The sequence below is a fragment of the Dermochelys coriacea genome, chromosome 1 (genome assembly GCF_009764565.3).
Source record: "Dermochelys coriacea isolate rDerCor1 chromosome 1, rDerCor1.pri.v4, whole genome shotgun sequence".
In the NCBI taxonomy this organism is placed as follows: domain Eukaryota; kingdom Metazoa; phylum Chordata; order Testudines; family Dermochelyidae; genus Dermochelys; species Dermochelys coriacea.
The window spans coordinates 212804001-212818950 of record NC_050068.2 but is presented as its reverse complement, the minus strand read 5'-3'; the positions used below and the strand labels follow the sequence as shown (position 1 = coordinate 212818950).

General features: G+C 42.3%; 1 protein-coding gene across 3 annotated transcripts in view; it reads right to left on the bottom strand.

Annotated features, from left to right (window-relative positions):
* Window positions 1-2187, bottom strand: part of LOC119862273 (transient receptor potential cation channel subfamily V member 6-like) — a 161996-nt gene extending 159809 nt beyond the window's left edge. For all 3 annotated transcript variants that reach the window (XM_043513507.1, XM_043513518.1, XM_038418692.2), the window contains exon 1: window positions 1519-2187. In XM_043513507.1, coding sequence (XP_043369442.1) covers window positions 1519-1646 — 128 coding nt within the window. In that variant the 5' untranslated portion in view covers window positions 1647-2187. The remainder of the gene's footprint in view (window positions 1-1518) is intronic.
* Window positions 2188-14950: the final 12763 nt, after the last annotated feature.

Genomic DNA, 14950 nt, shown 5'->3' with positions numbered 1-14950 from the left:
GGGATAAGCTAAAGGGCTGTTTGGATCTCTATGAACATTCAGAAAATATGTATGAAGAGGGCTTTCATAAGCAACTATGAAAAACAAGCTCTCTGAAGATCTCAGAGATCTCTAAGTGAACGTGTGCAACACATCAGCCTAAAGACTGTCACCTCTATAAAGGTCTGTTATACAAACATTCCACAGCACCACAAACTGAGCGTGCACAGCATACACTTCACACAACAAGCGGCAATGTCCGCAGCAAAGGGCTTGATCCAACACTTATTAAGGTGATGGGTAATATACTTCATACAGACAGAAGCTCTGAGCACCTATAACTCCCCCTGAGAGGAAGATTAAGCCCATTGCTGCTCTGCACCTTGGGTAGTCACCTATGCCTGTGCCAAGTGGGTGCAAAACATCAGTCTGATCCAGTAGCATTTTATACCCACTTGGCGCAGGTGGCTGTGCAGGGTGCAGGATAACAATGGTTTGGACCCATTGTGCTCAGGGAGAAAAGAAAGGCAAAAGGCTTCAGGGAGGTAGGAAGCAATTCCTCTGAAACAAGCCCTCATTTTTTCAATGCAAGCAGTTATGGCAGCACTAACACACACATAATTAGCAAGTACATGAATTTCATGCTGATGCTTCATAAGATGTTTTGCACAAAAACGCTTTCATATTGACATGACCTTTCTGAATGAATGGCAGCTGGAGAGAGAGCATAACCGACATATTTTTAAGGGAGTGAAATCAGTACTTGTGAAAGCAAGGAGCAGATACTACTAGTCACAGGCAGGCATAATGCAGACATATGCTATGTGTTTCCTCACATACAGTTCTTCAACATGCAACTCAATATTGACCTCCAGTAACCCAACTGCTAATCTCTATTTGGGCTTCCTACACAGATGTGTCAGTGGACCCCACATCTATCCTGCAGCCCCCTGTTATTCCAGCCTTGGGAACTACAGTCAGTTGTCCCAATTCCTTGCAATACTGCCCTACAGTGCTCACCCTGGCTATTCCAGTCCTGGGAACAGGTTTCAGAGTAGCAGCCGTGTTAGTCTGTATTCGCAAAAAAGAAAAGGAATACTTGTGGCACCTTAGAGACTAACAAATTTATTTGAGCATAAGCTTTTGTAAGCTACAGCTCACTTCATCAAAGTCCTGGGAACTTCACACAGTTCTGCCAAAGCCTCTCTATCCTAACACACACCCTGCTATTCTAGCACTGCATCCCTCTTGAGCAGAAACTGCATATTGTGCCCAGTTATGCAGTAGGTTTACATAATGAATTCATGGGGACGAAACTGAGACCCACTAAATTTATTTCACAGATGAGCAGAGATACAATTTGAACTCCAGAGATATTCCTCCTTAAAAAAGTCTGAAAGAAAGGCAGATAGACAAGTGCTGCAAGCACTTGCTGAGTTTATCTACAGTCAGAAAGCCCTGGGCAAAGAGACACACAAGCTTTAACACAGAAAGCAGCATGCAGAGGAGGGAAAGCAAGAAGGCTGAGCGACACTGTACCTTTTCTGCTGCAGCAGGTGAATTTCATCCAGACGCCGAGCCCAGGATTTTTTGCCCTGTAACTTGTGTCTGAGCCTGTTCCAGAGCTGGATGAAAGGTTTGCTATTCCCAGGCAAGGGCAACCCCATTGTCTTTTTCCTTTCTCCTCCTTTTCTTCAGCTGGAGCAGCCTTCTATACCAAAGCAGAAGCCAGCAACCCTCACCCAGAAAGATTTAAGGCAGTTTTACTGAATGGCCATGAGCTGACTCTCCTCTCCGCACTGTTTATTAACTCTAACCGGAATCTCCTGTGCACAGCTAGTTCAGATGTATCTGTTCAAAAGAAAAATGTAACCACCTCTGGCTAGCAGGCCATCCTGAGCCACTCCGACTATCAGAATGAAATGAAAAAGAGAGAGCAGTGAGTTGATCCCCAAAATAACCCTCCCCAAAAGTGTGTATGTTTTGGAGACAGCCACTGGGGATCCTATGCTTCAGGTGCTCTGACCCTGCCCAGCTGCTGAGGAATAGCTAAGGCTTCAGCTCCTAATATGTATTTTCCATTTCTAAGGTCTAGGATTTAGAGAAGTTTCTTCCTTATCCACCCCGGCTACCTCTGGGAACGTGCATCTGAGCATAGACAGAGGGCTGAGCAGATCAGGCAGAGCAGCATCTAGCTCTGTGAGCATAGGAAAGTGTGTCATGAAAGATACTATCTGCTGGGAAGGCACCAAGGCACAGTACGAAGGAGGCCACACCTCCCAACTCTCCTCTCCGCAAATCACATCAGAGACACAGCTTGTGTTTAAGGAGCTGGCCGGCCTGCCCCATCCCCACCTCTCTCTCTCACACACACACACCCGCGCGCATGCATACAAAATAATTTCCAATCTCCAAATCTTTTAGGAGGTGGGAGAAGAGTTTAAAGATATTTGTATAGAAAGACTTGAGTCTCTGGACTTCCCCTCCTCCCTTTCCCCTTCCTTTTTTTCCCTTGCATTCTCTCTTACTTTCTCTCTCTACCTTGTTTTGTCAGTACAATATATTTAGAAGGAGAGTGAAATTTACCATTTGTCTGTACTATTCTTTCATTGATGGAAAGAAGCACAAAGTGACTCCATGGGCTTGGGGTATTGATAAGCAGGAGCCACATTGTGCATCCGATGAAGTGAGCTGTAGCTCACGAAAGCTTATGCTCTAATAAATTTGTTAGTCTCTAAGGTGCCACAAGTACTCCTTTTCTTTTTGCGAATACAGACTAACACGGCTGCTACTCTAGAGCAAAGACAGTAGGGGATATTACCTGAGAGCAAAGAAACTATGGGCCAAACCCTGCAACAAGGCCCTGATCCACAAAGAGAATGGGAGTTTTGTCATGATTCAATGGGAGCGGGGTTAGGCCCTTAGTCTTTACTCAGCTACATTCCCATTGAAGTCAGTAGGGATTTTGTCTGAGTAAGGTCTGAAGGACTTGGCATTGGACTTTAAGTAGAATCAGCAGTTAGGAGCAGAAATCTGAAGTGGGGCTTTGGAGAAGAAAGGTGAGTAAAACACCAAAATAACCAGGGGAAGGAGGAATAAAGATTAATCTGCAAGGGCTAATTCAGGTGACCTAACAGGTCTTTCTGATCTCTAACTCCTAGGATTCTCTGAATCCTGCAGTCTAAGTGTAAGTGTCAAACTGAACTGACCTGGAATAAAACATAAAATCATCACTGATAAAGTTTCAGATGACACAAAAATTGGGGGAGTGGTAAATATTGAGGGGTGGGGGGTAGGTCCCTGATGCAGAGCAATCTGGATTGCTTGATAAACTGGGCACAAGCAAACAATATGTGTTGTAATACCCCTAAATGTAAATGTCCATACCTAAGAACAAAGAATGCAAGCCATGCTTACACAATGGGGGACTCTATTCTGGGAAGCAGTGACTCTGAAAAAGATTTGGGGGTCATGGTGGATAATCAGCTGAACACAAGCTCCCAATGTGATGCTGTGTCCAAAAGGGCTGATGTGATCCTTGGATCCATAAACACAGGGATCTTGAATTGGAGCAGAAACAGAGAGGATATTTACCTCTGTATTTGGCACAAGTGCAACCACTTCTGGAATACTGTGTCCAGTTCTCGTGTCCACAATTCAGGAAGGATGTTGGTAACTTGGAGAGGGTTCAGAGAAGAAACATGAGAATGATTAAAAGATTAGAAAACCTTCCTCATATTTATAGACTCACAGAGCTCAATCTATTTAGCTTAACAAAGAGGAGGTTAAGAGGTGACTTGATTACAGTCTATAAGCATCTCATGGGGAACAAATATTTAATAGTGGACTCTTCAGTTTGACAAGGAAAGGTATAACATGATCCAATGGCTGGTAGTTGAAGCTAGACAAATTCAGACCGGAACTAAGGTGTAAATTTTTAACAGTGAGCATAATTAACCATTGGAACAATTTACCAAGGGAAGTGGTGGCTTCACCATCACTGACCATTTTAAAATCAAAATTGGATTCTTTTCTAAAAGATACTGTAGAATTATTTTGGGGAAAGTTCTATGGCCTGTGTTATATAGGAGGTCAGACTAGATTATCACAATGATCCCTTCTGGTCTTGGAATTTATGAATCTCTGAACTCTGAGGGCATTCATTCCTCACTGCAGTCAGTGAGGGCTCAGACATTAATGCCAGCCAGGAGAAACAGATGGTGGTGGGAGGGATTTAGCCTTTGGATAATTAAATCAACACACACACACCCCTCCTGCATTTCCTGGAGAGCGGGTGGGGTAGGGAAGCCAGGGTCGAAGTAAGATAAGGCTCTTAGATACCAAGATGATAGGCACCTTACAAATACCTAAGGTAGATAGACAGATAAGTCCTCATTTAGTTGAGCTGCTCTCCCCACCCCCGCTCTTGGGTTGCTGGCTCTTGGTGCATAGTTGGCATTCTCTCTCTGGGGGGTGAGTGTGGGGGGGTATTGTCATACCTGCAGGCTAAGGCTAACAATTAGAAGGACTCTAGTGTGTAAATGTTACACCTCCAATTTAAATAGGTTAAACCCAGTGCTAATTGTACAGCCATTACAGGCCAGCAGTGGGAAAAATATCTCTCTCTCTCTCTCTCTCGGGGTAGCCCCCTAACCCAATGCTGTGTAGGGAAAATGTCCATTTTGACTGATGCAGGGGGGGGGAAATGTCTATAAATAACTAATGTCATCGTGCGGCCCAATGGCATAGGGAAGGGTGGGCAGTGCAGTGTGAGTGATGTGTCTCAAGGAGACAAGGGCCTGGTTACTTTAAAAGGTGATGTGACTAGGTGAAAGGGAATGGATAGTGGTACACATTCCTTCCCAAAGCTGTTCCAAGCAGCAATAAGCGCTGCCCCTTTGCAGTGGTACCACAATGTAGCCATGGATGAAAGGATACAAGGATACATTGCATCTGCAGACTAGCAACATAGTTACTAGCTCAGCCACACACAAACACACACATGCATACTTGGCGAGCTGGTCCTTCAACTCCAAACACACTTGAGCTAAAGAAGAATTCCAACGATAATTGTAGGACTCTTATCCTTTTTGTGGCTCAGCCACTGGAGGGCATCATGACACAACACACATACACACACAACACCCAGACATTGCAAGAGGGCATTTTCTCTGCTTATAGCAGTGGATGTGGTCAAGATGAATTGCCAGCATGGACAACAAATGGAAGCTGGCTACAACATGGGAAAACATTCCAGAGGCCAAGGCTGGTTGTCAGACAAAACATTGTAAAGGTCTTTGTGGGTGAAGGAAGGCTGCAGAGCATGTGCAATAGTGACCTCATGGAAAGATGACACACAACACAATGGTCAGAGCAAGTGGTAATGACAATTGGGGCGATGGTTCTGTGGTGGCACACATTAGATCCCCTACCTTTTGGGGGAAGCTCAATCAGTGTTGTGTACATCACTGCCAGCACAGGCCTGGCCTTGAGAGCAAGTGGAATAACACAGATAAATCAGTAGATTATACTATTTGGTGGAGAGACAAATGAAAAACAGAGATACTCACAAGGCCAGAGAATGGCCATTTGCACATGTCTACTACAAGTTAAGGGGAATTGCAAGACTACATTGACCATTGGGAACATGCTGTTTGGTCATATGGTCTTGCCATGGTTATAACACAGTCCTTCTGCCCTCTTCCGCACATAAGGTACTTCTGTCATCACCACCAATTGCTGGCTATTCATAAACCATGTAGAGCACTAACTGAGCAGATATGTGGTGCTTCCCATTCTTGTTTTCATGCATCAAATCTTGCTGTGTGTGGATTTGTACTAGATGGCCTAATCAACCCCAGTACTTCCCATTCCAGTGCAAGGAAATGTAGTTTTAAATCAGTGAGAGTCAAGAGTTTTACATTCTACTTTTAGCTCTGACACTGATTCACTGCAAGACCTTGGGCAAGTCACTTCCTTTCTCTGTGCCTCAGTTTTCTCATCAGCAAAATGAAAATAACAATACTTCCCTAACTCTCAGGGGTATTGTGAGGCTTAAAGGGCCTAATCTATACCCAAAGTTACATTATGCAACAGCCAACGTGAATTCCAGGTATTATCCTAGAGCAAACTGGACCCTTGTCTTTTAAAGTCTATTTCAATGATAGTCGAGTCAGAAGACAACATCAGGATCATGTCTGTTTGCAGCGTGATGTAGGAACACTAGAGCCTTGGGTGTTGATCATCTGGAGGAGCTGAAGCCAAGGCAGGAGGCAGTTTTATTGTCTTGATTGTAATCAAAATAGTTGATGTCAGCATATGCAAATTAAATTATAGTCACAAATGATTCATTCACTACAGGGTATGGATTCCTTTAGTCTAAATGGCTCTGACCCTTGCATTCCTTGTTCTCACAAAACTCCTGTTGACTTCAGTGGGAATTTTGAGTGTCCAAGGAATGTAGCACTGGATCCAATGTATTTAACTTGTGACAAGTCAGAATGAGAGCTCTCTCTCTCTCTCCTCCTTTCATTCACAGGGTCCAAACACCTCCTTAAGAATAGAAAAAAATACAAGGGAGAAGAGATACTTCAAATATTAGTCCAAAGAGAAAAAGGTAAAGTGCACCTTATTCTCCTACAATACCTGCAATGTGAAGAGCAGCTAATGGGTGTGATGGAGGATATTACAAGAGTGAAGGAGGATGTTCCATCTAAGGAAGAAGTTACGTATATCAACATGCTGCAAGAGCCCCTCATTTATAGCTCCTGAAGAGACTTAGATCTCTGTTAAACAGAGAACAGACAATGTGACAGCTGATGGTATTAGCAGAACTTGCTCATGATGAGAGCGTAGAGGAGATTCTAGTTTTGGTAAACTTACATTCTTTTGTGGCTGTACTTGGGTGTAACTTTAACTTTTCTCCCCAATCCATGCCACTCACCTGATGGACACACGAGGCTCTTTGCCTCTGTAACAATACCTAGCACTTAGAACAGGTTTTACATCTTCAAAGCACTGAGCAGCCATTGACTAACCAATATTCACATCATCTCTGTGGGCTATAAGTATAGTCACACCCATTCTACTCTTGCAGAAACTGGGGCAGAATGAGGTCAAGTGACTTGCCCAAGGCCAGGCTGAGAGTAAGTAGCAGACCATGATTAGGGGTCCTGTCTTGGCTCCCAGTCCTGTGGTCCGTCCACTCTCTAAAGCCGTCCTTCTTTTGCTTCCTCTTTCACTTTCTCTTGTTCCCCTCCTCTCTGAATCTCTCCTTCATGTTCAACCTGTTTGAAACAAGATTATAGGATCTCTTTTGTAATCTGAATCACAAATGGATTCCAGTTCACAACTCTTAAACATTTCCTCTTAGATGGCCCCTATTTCACAAATCATGAGAGAGACACAGCCATTCCAGAGCAAGGGAATGGTTCATACAGTCAGGGATATGCTGCCATCTTCAGATAAAGAGTATACGTGCATCCAACAAGCCATTTACATCACCTCTTTAGGTTTTGAAAAAAGAAAAGGAGTACTTGTGGCACCTTAGAGACTAACAAATTTATTAGAGCATAAGCTTTCGTGAGCTACAGCTCACTTCATCGGATGCATTTAGGTTTTGAATTACACTGCATTCCTACCGTGTTAAAGGATAGTGTTACAACACAATAGTTCCTCAACCAACTTATAGCAGCTTACATATGCGGACTGCACCAAGCCACATTATGCTCCTGTGAAGATAATATGTAAATGCATAAAAATACATATTGAAGTAAAACAAAACTAAGCAGTAGTGAATTCGCCATTTACACTAGTTTAAACCTGCAAGTGACCCATGCCCCATGGTGCAGAGGATAGGGTGACCAGACAGCAAGTGTGAAAAATTGGGATGGGGGTGGGGTGTAATAGGAGCCTATATAAGAAAAAAGACCCCAAAATCATGACAGTCCTTATAAAATCAGGACATCTGGTCACCCTAGTAGAGGAAGACGAAAAACCTCTAGTCCAGCTGCAGTTAAGCCAGTAGTCTTAAGGTATGTTGGGAGTTAAAAAAAAATCCACTTTGTAGCAAAAACTTTGAACTGTAACCCCAGCTGCAAAGTTAGGAACATGATAAAAGGGTAAAAGTCTTGAAAAAAACCTGAAACCCATCTCTCCAGGTTTGACATTCATTGCAGTCAAATTTAAGCTTCTGTGCTTTCCCATTCGAGTAGGAGATTGTTTTTATCCATGGGGATTTAATTTCAGAGATCAGCTCTTTGGGAAATTCACAGGATGTAGAGGTTTTTAATTTCCCTGACGCTGATAAAAGTAAGAGCATTTAAAGCTCATTTTCTTAGCGATTATATAGACTAATCTCTGAATTGTCTCCTAAATAAGATGGGGTGAGCTCCATTACTTAAATTATTTAGAACTAGACTGGATGAAGTGCTGGAAAATAGACTGTAAGGAAATATCTTCCATTGGCTTGGTGATGGGGGGATAGGGTTTGAGATAAGAGATTACCTAATAGTTATTTCCTCCCTTCATAGCTATGACTCAAAAAATTCTCCAGGCACTTAGCCCCCTGCAGCCTCCAGTAAACATGAGATTATCATATTGCTGTGGTGCAAATTATTTTTATTCACTATATTTCAGTACTTTAGTTTCTTTTATAGTTTGGGGATGCTGCAGATGGTAGTGCTGGTGATGCAGTAGAGGGCACCCATCTCATAGAGTCAGCGTTGAAGTTAATAACATAGCATAATACTAGGGAATGCTATGTTGAAAGGTGACTCAGTAGGGGGGCTTACTTCTCTCTGATTCAGTACTGATTTCAATTCTCCACCATAGTGCTAGGGAGCATTGCACAGTCAAGGATTCCGCAACACTAGTTCAGGCTGACTCAGAGAGTACAGGCACCCACTACAGAATCACCTGCTGCACTGAGGTTATTTCTGGGTCTCCAGTCCAAGTGTCCTAATCTGAATTTACTTAGCTAAGAGACCTGATGAGATCACAGCCTGGGGTGGCATGATTGCAATATGGTGTAACAATGCATACCAGTACATATTCCTCTCAAGCCTTCTCTTCACTGCACCAAGAAGTGAGTTACTGCCCTCTAGTGGGGTAATGAGAGTATCAGGTCAAGGTTTTACCATGTTTCTCTGTCATTTACGAACTTCTTAAAAGTGCAGTTAAGGTCTGAAAAATGACAGCTGTGTAAAAATGGCACTTTGTTACTCAACACATCTGCTACCACTGTGCCTGAATCATAGCTGTGCCTACTTCACTGACTCAGATACATTTTTTCTCCTGTTAGAACAGTAGAGCCATCAAAATTTGAGAGCTGGAGTTAGGGTTGCCAATTTTGGTTGGACATATTCCTGGAGACTTCCTCATATGACATAATCCAGAACAATATTGGAGGGTTGGCAACCTCTAGATGGAGTCTATTCTTCATGCACCATCATCCTAAGTGTCTGCTGGAACTCAGTGAATTATTCACTGCAAAAAAACAAATTTGGCCCTTGTTTCTGCTCATGAATTATTTGCGAACCTGCTAAAATGTCTATGAATCTCGTCAGCATTTTCAGATATTTGCTGAATAGTTTTTACAAACAAATGTCAGTTTATGGGATGTTCACAAACTAGCAGTTTCATTGATATCTTTGGCTCTTTGCTGTTTGTGGGTCCAGTTGGTTGTATGTTACATCTACTGTTTCTAGTCCTTAGATGGACAATTGAAACTTTTAAAACAGAAGAATAATGATTTCTGAGAAAGAGAAGCAATTAACTTTCTTGTTTGAATTTTTGGATGAATGACTATTTGCATTAAAATTCATGAACATTTTGGGATTTATGAACTTCTTCACAAATAAATTGGCAACCATCTAAATCCTTGTAAATAATGAACAGTATCTCCCGAAATACCAGAAAAAAAGCTGCCACACCTATAGCTTTTTGGTATTAATACCTGTCCACTGAATTCTGATGATGGAATGTTTATCATTGTTGTAAAGGTGGGACACACAGGAGTGCTGAAGGCTGCTCTTTATTTCCTGTTGTTAGTTGCTTTATATGGTCAGGGTTAAAAAAGGTTATAAGGTATAATCCCTGTCAATGGCAGGAGTGAATATCCACTGATCCCAGGGGCTCCTTTTACAAACATGACCAATGATTTCAGAAGAAGAAAGTGTCCAACTAGACACCAAGACAATCACTGCCCTGGACACCTTACAGAGTAGGAGGCAAAGCTTTCCTGATCTGTCCTACCTAGGATGTAATTCTCATGTGACTTTCTACCCAATGCCAGAAGCTGTCGCCAATCCTCCTAAACTCCAGCTTCCCCCATGATTCACTCAGAAACCCTCCTAACTTTGCCAAGACCTAACAACACCATTTGATCCATCTATTTTCTAATCTGATGTCTCCTGGGTTAGGATGCAGCAGCAGGATGGGGGTTCAGCCTAGAGTAGAAGTTTGAGGGAAAGGCTTGGTGGTGAGAGTCGGGGAAGCAGCAGGAAGGACACAGGATTGAGTTGGGGGCTGTCTGGGGTGATGGACGAGTTGAAAGAATCATATAAAGGTGGGGCGGGTAGAGATCTCAAGAGGTAGTCTAGTTCATCCCCCCATGCTGCGGCAGGATCAAGTATACCTACAGGGAAAGGAAACTGGGAATAGTATAAATTATCCTTGCATATGTGACTGTCATGTCTGTTGTTGTGAAGGATTCACTCCCCACTCGCCAAACCTATGGGATACAGTTGTAAGAACTTGGGGTTCATCTTTCTGTAGTGCATTGAACACCCCATGTGCTTGATTCTTCATGAGAGCAAGAGGGTTACTGACTGGCATTGTGGGCCCTCATTACTTCCCAGCTTCTTCTAATTTCAAGGTCTTGGGATACAGGGCAGTTCTCCTGGGCTGCCCCAAATATATCGTAGGTCAGTGATTGTGTAGGCCTCTTCAGTGTGACCTTCATCCAGACCCTGTGTCTAGAGTGTTTTTCCATCTGAGCATCCTCCATCCACCCAAGGGCATTTTTCCACACTACATTCTTTGGAGTCACTGAGTTTATCCAGAGACATGCTTAGCAAATACACTCTCCTCACTCACATCCTCCTCTCTGTGAAATTAATCATGAGGTTAGAGTGGATAGCTCAGGAGGCAAGAGTCATTCTTATAACAACTTTCCCCCTTTAAGTCCCTATTTTCTGCGATCAATTGGTGAATTATAAAAATTAACTCCTGGCCAATGCTCATTTAATATGCATCTAATCTGCTATCCTGATTCCTACCATTAACAGATCAGATTATTGGCTCATCCAGTCAGCATTTTGCTTCCTTTCATAACAGATCTCTGTAATGTCACTTTCTGGGTTTTTTTTTCTCCAAACTATAAAATAAACTATCTAATCTCTCTTCATATGGAAACCTTCCTTCCTCCTATGGCTCTAACCTTTTTAATTTTGCTGCTTTTCTCTGAAACTTTTTAATCTATGTCCTTTTTGAGATGATGTGATCAAAACTGAATATAATATTTGAGGTATGATTATGAACTGATTTATGCTACCTACTGGCATTATATAGACTTTAGTTATCTGTGTGGATAAGAAAGTGTGGCAATCTTTTCTTTCCCTCTCTCTCTCTTTTTTTACAGAGAGAACTGTATTTAGCCACATAGAATTCCAAAATGACTGAAGAGATTTTCCTCATGCTACCTACCATAATGGAAATTTTCAGCCCAAATGGATCTTTTTCACCTTGTCCCATAAGTTGGGGTCAGTTGCTCTTGTTTTTTGTCTCCAAGAGTTCTTGTTAAGTGCATCTTCCAAGCTGATACCACCCTTCTTCATGTTCTCCTTCTGTGTCTTGAACCACTATTTTCTAGGTCTGCCTTGTGGTCTTTGTTCTGTGACTACTAGATTTTGTACTCTTAAAAATAGCAATAATGATAATATTAAATAAATACAAAATTTGGGGGTCCACTCAAAAGCATTTTGCAGTTCACATTTGACCCTCTGTCTGCCTATTGACTACCCCGGCATAGCCTATCAGCTCTCAACTTACCCAGCCTCCACCTGAGCATTCTCATTTTGACAGTGTGAAGTAGTTGTACTTTTCTCTTCATCATTGGCCAGCATTCTGATGCATACATCATGGCTGGCCTAATCATGGTTGTATACACTTTGTTCTTTAGTTAATTTGTCATATTCTTATTGCAGACAATTCCTGTCAGTTCCCTCTTCCTGCGACTCCTAACTTTCCCATCCACCTTCCCATCATGACTTAATGATGAACCAAAGTATTTGAATTGTTGCATAGACTTTAACTTTATACCATCTAGCTTTACTGGCTTCTCATTGTCCCTCTCAACAAAGCACTGTTAGGATATAGATATTCAGGTCTGTCTGCAAAGGCCTATACTCTAAGAATTTATGTGTATTCTTACCACTTAGCTAGTTACAGAGGTATGAAAGAAAGAATCAAAATCACTGTCTGCGAGTGTAAGGGTCTTCTCTCACTGTGACAGTCTGAGGCCCTGTTCTTAGGCTAAGGCCTTTGGTTAAGCAGCAGAGGCAGCCATAATGGGAGGAGGGATACTCAGTGGTTTGAGCATTGGCCTGCTAAACCCTGAGTTGTGAGTTCAGTTCTTGAGGGGGCCATTTAGGGATCTGGGGCAAAAATTGGGGATTGGTCCTACTTTGAGCAGGGATTTGGACTAGATGATCTCCTGAGGTCCCTTCCAACCCTGATATTCTATGATAAGCAAACAATCACATTCTTACATTCCAAACTAGTCACATTGAAATAAGGTGCTATTCGGTTGTTAGGAATACAGTCCTGCCCTGTTAATGCCTATCACCTCCAGAGAAAGGGAAGAGCCTAGAAGACGTAAAAGGAAACTTAGTTTGATAGCATCTGTCTGGCAAGAACTCACTTATCAATAGCTGAGATGTGAAATCCTCATTTCTTTGTTGTTCTATCACTGTAGTCCCAATTTCCCTATTGTTTCTCTGTATAATCTATGTCTGGTTCTGTGATTGTTTCTGTCTGCTGTATAATTAATTTTGTTGGGTGTAAACCAATTAAGGTGGTGGGATATAACTGGTTAAATAATCATGTTGCAATGACTGGTTAGTTAAATTTCAGTAAAATAATTGGTTAAGGTACAGCTAAGCAGAACTCAAGTTTTACTATATAGTCTGTAGTCAATGAGGAAGTAAGCGGGGGAATGGGAACAGGGAATAGGGGTGGGTGAATTGGAATCATGTTTTGCTAATGGGGAGAATGGGAACAGGGAATGGGAACAGGGATACAGGCAAGGCTCTGTGGTGTCAGAGCTGGGAAGGGGGACACTAAGGAAGGAAATTGGAATCATTGCTTGCTGGAAGTTCACCCCAACAAACATCAAATTGTTTGCACCTTCGGACTTCGGGTATTGTTGCTCTCTGTTCATGCGAGAAGGACCAGGAAAGTAAGCGGGTGAAGGAATAAGCCCTCTAACATCTTGGTGCCATGACTTGGGTTCATCGCATTGGATAGATGAGTGGCCGCTTGTAAATCCCCCTTCCCAACAGTCAGCGCAGCTGCTTGGAGGGGGTATAGCGAACTCTCGTGATGGTAGTTGCGGATTCTGGCAAGCCAGGGTAAAGGATTTTTTGGATAAATGGATAAGGAAGAACCAGGACCCATACCAGGTGCAGAGGTCAACCTGGGATGAGATTAAAAAGGAAATGGAGGCAGTGTTAGGGAACCCAGAGGGATGGCGGGTGGCTGAGAAGCCCACCCTCCTTTGGTATATAGGTAGTGGAAAAAGGTCCCTGCCCATTGAGACTGAATGACTTCCAGGGAAAGGAGGCACTTCAGTCCACTTGTGAGAGGTTTGAAGTATGGGCAGCATTATGGGAAGCTGCCAGTAATCTTTCAAGTTTGGTGCTTCAGCAAGGGCTGCTGAAGGGTTGTAAATTAGTTAGGGGTGGTTAAAGATGATTTGGTACAACAGGGTTTAGAGTCAAAAGCAGAGTTAACAGACTACCGTTAGAGACAAGAGCTGGGACTTGGTCTTGGGGGAGTAGAGAAAAAAAAGTTTCAAGGTGAAAAATTGCAGGGTTTGCAGGAGCAGGTAGATTTGTAAACCATTTTCTTCTAATGCAGCCCTTTGTCATTCTAGATCCCTTTCCAGTTCGTATTAATCTTCACAACACAACATGTCATTGGTGAAAACCAAGATACATAGAGCCTCTCCCCTAATGCCCTGAATCAAGGTGTCCATTGCAACAACAAATAGCAAAAGACTTAAGTCTAATTATTGACAACTTACCCTCACAGTGAATGGTTCACTTTAGTCACAGCTTCTTCTCACTAGTGTTCTGCTACCCTTGTACTTGTCCATGATAGTTTGAACATATATCCTTGCAGATTATGCATCTGCAGGCACCACCATATCAGTTCTCTAGGAACTCTTGTCATAAGCCTTCTCTAAACCCACAAACACTAAATGCCTTGCATGTCTCTCTGTATTTCTGAGATATTTGGGTTTCAAATACTACATCCAACCATTGTTGACCTCCCAGGCATAAACCCAAACTGGTTGTCACCTACTTGGTGCTCCACTTCCTTACAAAGTATTTTCTCAATAATTCTTTCTAATAATTTCATCATATGAACCATGAATTTGGTGGATTGGTAATTACTATATTCTTGCACATCTTCTTTGCACTTGAAGATAGAGATAGTATGCTCTTCCTCCAAGAGGAAACCCAAATGGATAATTTCTTTAAAAGTTATGAACAAATAAAGAGGGGGAAAGCATTTTCCAATGTTAACTATGGCTTACACTACCAAGCAAATATTATAATTGTTTCTATTATTATCTGTTAGCTAATCTTAACTCTACTATGTAGGCAATTTCTGTAACACTTTTACTAAATCTGTAAAGTCTTTTAAGATCCATTGGTATGAAGGCCGTTATATAAAATAAAGGTTT